At 47.6% G+C, this 5,961-nt stretch overlaps 1 protein-coding gene across 1 annotated transcript; it reads left to right on the top strand.

Moving 5' to 3' along the window:
* Positions 1-356: 356 nt before the first annotated feature.
* slc35g2b (solute carrier family 35 member G2b) lies at positions 357-3,495 on the top strand. The gene has a single exon (XM_024143870.2). The coding sequence runs from the start codon at positions 372-374 to the stop codon at positions 1,650-1,652; it is 1,281 nt and encodes a 426-aa protein (XP_023999638.1). The 5' UTR covers positions 357-371; the 3' UTR covers positions 1,653-3,495.
* Positions 3,496-5,961: the final 2,466 nt, after the last annotated feature.

The following is a 5,961-nucleotide window of genomic DNA, read 5'->3' as shown; positions in this document are numbered from 1 at the left end:
TGACTGGTGGTATAACTGCTTGAGGTCGGGTGGTAATATATAACTGGTAGTAATATACTGACTGGTAGTAATAATTACTGACTGGTGTGTAATTATACACTGACTGGCCTGGACTGGTGGTAATATACTGACTGGTGGTAATACTACTGGTAGGTAATATACTGGGGACTGGTAGTAATATACTGACTGGAGTGCTGGTATGAGTAATATACTGACTGTAGTAGGGGTAATATGACTGGACTGGTAGTAATATACTGACTGGTGGTATATAGACTGGTGGGTAATATACTGACTGTGTAACGTGGTAGTAATATACTGACTGGTCGGACTCTGACCTCTGTCCTTCTCCAGCTCTGATCTGCTGAAGGAACATGGATGTATCTGGGGGCCAGAAGCCGTATGGAGGATCTAAGAAGCGGGTGAAGATCCACCCCAATTCGGTCACAGTGAAATACGCCACCCACTTCCCCCAGCCTGGAGACGAGGGTTACGACGATGCCCCGTCCTTTGAGGACTTTGGTTCGTTTGCAGAGGCCAGCCCTGCTAAGAGACTGGTGACGGACAGTAGTAGGATGACTTTCTTTGGCACCATAGATACCCCCAGGCCGCTAGGGGGGAAGGGGCCAGTAGGTGGAGGTGTGGAGCCCCAGAGCAGGGACAAGGGTGTCGGGGGGCAGCTGGCTAGCTTTGGGGAGGCCAACGTCCTGGCGTCCCGGGTCACCTGGATGGCGTTGTTCGGGGCAGCGGTGGCTCACGGCTGCGTGGCTCTGATCACACGGCTGGCGGCGGACCGCTCCAACGTGCCGTCCCTGGAGCTGATTTTCATCCGGTCTGTGATCCAGGTCCTGTCCATCACAGTGGTGTTTTATAACCAGGAGGAACCCTTCGGACCCAAGGGGTACCGCCTCCGGCTCTTCTTCTATGGTGTCTGCAACGTCATCTCCATCACCTGCGCCTACACCGCCTTCGCMATCGTGCCGCCYAGCAACGGCACCATCATGTGGCGCGCAACCACCACGGTGTTCAGCGGCGTGATGGCCTTCCTGTTGTTAGATGAGAGGCTGGGCTACACGGACGTAGTGACGGTGGTGGGCAGCGTGTTCGGCCTGTGTCTCGTCATGATCCCCAACGTGGCCGACGAGGACAAGTCCCGCCTCACCTTCTGGAAGGAGGCGTTCGGCTACACCATGACGGTGATGGCCGGCCTCACCGGAGCCCTGTCCATGATCGTCTACCGGGCCATCAAGGAGCGCGTCAGCATKTGGACGGCCCTGTTCACGTTCGGCTGGACGGGCAYGGTGTGGGGCGCCTCCACCATGTTCGTTATGCAGGAGCCGATCATCCCCCTGGATGGGGAGACGTGGGGCTACCTCACGGGGATCTGTATCTGTTCCACCGTGGCGTTCCTGGGGGTCTACTACGCCCTYAACAAGTTCCACGCCGCCCTGGTGAGCACGGTGCAGCACCTGGAGATAGTGGTGGCCATGCTGCTTCAGCTCATGGTGCTGCGCATGGTCCCCTCCGTCTACGACGTCATCGGGGGGCTGGTCATCATGGCCAGTGTGTTTACTCTAACGGGAGTGAAGCTGTACAGGGTCAGYCGGGCTGTACGGCAGGACTACCAGGAGATACTGAACTCACCCATCAAATAGAGCCTGGAGTTCTGATTCAGGATCAGTTTGACCCTATAGACCTTAATGCATAAGATTACATGGACAGGGGTGAAACAGATTCTAGACCAGCACTTCTCTCTATATATTTAGACTTGTGGTCGTCATTGACTTGGCGGAGTGTCAACTTGTGTGCAATGTCTCTGCTAAAGTTATATTTGTCTGTGAAAAAACAAAAAGATATTCCACGATGAAACGGTTTATTCTGATAGCTTTGATTTCATGTCAACTGTGATGAAGAAGAGGGTCAAAGTAACACATGTCAACTGCGATGAAGAAGACTGTCAAAGTAACCCGTGTTGTTTAGATTGTATGATACGTTCATACAATGATCTCATTTGCCAACTTTACAGCTATGGCGTAAATACGTGTCAGAGATATTCAGGGACACGCCGTGTCTGTCTCTGCTAGATGACGTGCATCTAAATAAGAAGCTGTATTCTAGATACTACTGCTGTTGACAGTGTGTTATCAGGGCCGTGTTGACAAGGTGATAAATGATCTTCCTTTGTTTCCTGCATAAGGGTGTATATTTTATCTCACACTATCACAGTGTCTGCTACGCAGAACGCACTGGTTAAAATACACTCATGTATATTTATTAAGAGTGGAGAAAAAAAAAACACTGGCTGCATTTCAGAATGTCATAAATTAACTTCTGTTGATCTCTGGAGAAAATGAAAAGAGTAGTCTAAATCATATACTACAGAAGGTATATCTAAACTGAACAAAAAGAGAAACGCAACATTCAACAACTTCAAAGATTTTATTGAGTTACAGTTCATATAAGGAAATCAGTCAATGTAAATAAATTAAATAGGACCTAATCTATGGATTTCACATGACTGGGCAGTGACTCCCTTATTCACTTTAAGGCAACGGGGATCCTCAAATTAATCAAGAGGTGTCAGAGTAGGTTTAAAGAGATATAATCTCAGCTAAAATCAGACACATTTACACACATTGGCTTAAACAGTAAAATCAGATTCAGCCATAGGTGGGCCTGGGAGGGCATAGGCCCACCCACCTGGTAGCCAGGTCCACTCACTAGGGAGCCAGGCCCAGCTAATCAGAATGAGTTTCTCAACAAAAGGGCTTTATTACAGACAGAAATACTCCTCAGTTTCATCATCTGTCCAGGTGGCTGGTCTCAGACGATCCCGCAGGTGAAGAAGACTGATGTGGAGGGCTGGTGTGGTTACACGTGGTCTGCGGTTGTGAGGCTGATTGGATGTACTGCCAATTTCTATAAAAATGACGTTGAAGGCGGCTTATGGTAGAGAAATTAACATTAAGTTCTCTGACAACAGCTCTGTTGGACATTCCTGCAGTCAGCATGCCTGCACATACCTGCAATCAAAACTGTACATTTTAGAGTGGCCTTTTATTGTCCCCAGCACAAGGTGCATCTGTGTAATGATCCGTTTAATCAGTTTCTTGATATGCCACACTTGTCAGGTGGATGGATTATCTTGGCACAGRACAAATGCTCACTAACAGGGATGTAAATCCATTTCTGCACAACCTTTTAGAAAGAAGTTTTCTGTACATATGGAAAATGATTGAGTTTATTTTTTTGTTCAGTGTATCTATACATCACAGAACACCATGTGGTTTCCTTTCTCCTATATAATGTGTACATACTCCACTATCTTTTACTATCCTGTTAGCCAGCAGCATAAGGAACTGATTACCGTGATGTTGGCATAGTGATTACATGTGTGTGTGTTCTTCCTCTGTTTAGTTTCAGCTGGCTATCGTGTAAATGGGCTGAGGCAGGCTTCAGCTCCACTAAATGAGTTAAACCACCTAAATACATAAACCCTGCTGCCTCCCTCTCCTCTCCTCTCCCCCTGCTGCCTCCCTCTCCTCTCCTCTCCCCCTGCTGCCTCCCTCTCCTCTCCCCTCTCGCTTGCCTCCTCTCCTCTCCTCCCTCCCCTCGCTGCCTCCTCTCCTCTCCTCTCCCCCTGCTGCCTCCCTCTTCCTCTCCTGCTCCCCTCGCTCCTCCCTCTCCTCTCCTCTCCCATCCGCTGCCTCCCTCTTCCTCTCCTCTCCCCTCGCTGCCTCCCTCCCCCCTCCTCTCCTTGCTGCCTCCCTCTCCTCTCCTCTCCCTCGCGGCCTCCCCTCTCCTCTCCTCTCCCCTGCTGCCTCCCTCTCCCCTCCTCTCCTCTCCTCTCCCCTCGCTGCCTCCCTCTCCTCTCCTCTCACTGCCTCCCTCTTCTCTCCTCTCCACTCACTGTCTCCCTCTCCTCTCCCCTCGCTGCCTCCCTTCCTCTCACTGCCTCCCTCTATCTCCTCTCCCCTCGCTGCCTCCCTCTCCTCTCCTCTCCCCTCGCTCCCTCCCTCTCCTCTCACTACCTCCCTCTCCTCTCCCCTCGCTGCCTCCCTCTCCTCTCCCTTCGCTGCCTCCCTCTCCTCTCCTCTCCTCTCACTGCCTCCCTCTCCTCTCTCTCCCCCGCTCCTCCCCCTCTCACTGCCTCCCTCTCTCTCCCTCGCTGCCTCCCTCTCCTCTCCCCTCGCTGCCTCCCTCTCCTCTCCTCTCCCCTCGCTGCCTCCCTCTCCTCTCCTCTCCCCTCGCTGCCTCTCTCTCCTCTCCCCTCACTGTATCTCCTCTCCTCTCCTCCATGCTGCCTCCCATCTCCTTTCCTGTCCCTTCTCCACCCTCCCCCTCATTTCCGCTCCCTGTCCTCTCTCCTCCCTCTCCTCTCCTCTCCATCCATGCTCAGAGATGGGTATTCGTCTACAGAGGTGAAACTCATTTAAAGCAATATAATCAGTCTCAGTATTATTCTCCAAACGTTGATATCAATATAATAATGATGAAAAGTCTTGAGGAGCTCCAAGGTATTTGTGTATCGTGGTAATAAAGAAAGTCTTATTTTTAGGATATGTCCACCAGGTGGCGTATGAAACATTTTAGTCAATGTATTTACAAAGCCTTTTTTACACCAAGTGCTGTACAGAAACCCAGCCTAAAACCCCAAACAGCAAGCAATGCAGACGTAGAAGCACGTATCTAGGAAAGACTCCCTAGAAAGGACGGAGCCTTTGAAGAAACGTAGAGAGGAACCAGGCTCTGAGAGGTGGCCAGTCCTCTTCTGGCTGTGCTGGTGGAGATTATAAGAGTAAATGGTCATTAAGGCCAAATCGTTCTTCAAGATGTTCAAACATTCATAGATGACCAGCAGGGTCAAATAATAATCACAGTGGTTATAGAAGGCGCAACAACAGGTCAGCACTAAAGGAGTAAATGTCAGGTGGCCATTCATAGTGAGCATTCAGAGGTCGAGGTTGTATGATCCATTATCTTCCCATTCTACCATTCTAGTCAGTACATTCTACTATTCTAGTTCAGTGCATTCTACCATTCTAGTTCAATACATTCTACCATTCTAGTCAGTACATTCTACCATTTTAGTTCAGTAATTACTACTTCTAGTCAGTGCATTCTAGTTCAGTACATTCTACCATTCTAGTTCAGTACATTCTACCATTCTAGTTCAGTACATTCTTACTATTACTAGTCAGTGCATTCTAGTTCAAACATTCTACCATTCTAGTTCAATACATTCTACCATTCTAGTTCAGTACATTTCTACCATTTTAGTTCAGTACATTCTACCATTCTAGTTCAATACATATCTACCATTCTAGTTCAATACATTCTACCATTCTAGTTCAGTACATTTCTACCATTCTAGTTCAGCACATTCTACCATTCTAGTTCAATACATTCTACCATTCTAGTTCAATACATTCTACCATTCTAGTTCAGCACATTCTACCATTCTAGTTCAGTACATCTACCATTCTAGTTCAATACATTCTACCATTCTAGTTCAGTACATTCTACCATTCTAGTTCAGTACATTCTACCATTCTAGTTCAGTACATTCTACCATTCTAGTTCAATACATTCTACCATTCTAGTTCAGTACATTCTACCATTCTTAGTCAGTAATTTACCATTCTAGTTCAGTACATTCTACCACATCTAGTTCAGTACATTCTACCATTCTAGTTCAGTACATTCTACCATTCTAGTTCAGTACATTCTATCCATTCTAGTTCAGTACATTCTACCATTCTAGTTCAGTACATTCTACCATTCTAGTTCAATACATTCTACCATTCAGTTCAGTACATTCTACCATTCTAGTTCAGTACATCTACCATTCTAGTCATACATCTACCATGTCAGTACATAGTTCATGACACGTTCTCTACATCTGTTCAACATTCTACATCAGTCAGTGCATTCTAGTCATACATTCTAGTTCAGTTATACATC

Source organism: Salvelinus sp. IW2-2015, unplaced genomic scaffold, assembly GCF_002910315.2.
Source record: "Salvelinus sp. IW2-2015 unplaced genomic scaffold, ASM291031v2 Un_scaffold4470, whole genome shotgun sequence".
Taxonomy (NCBI): domain Eukaryota; kingdom Metazoa; phylum Chordata; class Actinopteri; order Salmoniformes; family Salmonidae; genus Salvelinus; species Salvelinus sp. IW2-2015.
This window is presented reverse-complemented; position numbering and strand designations above follow the sequence as displayed.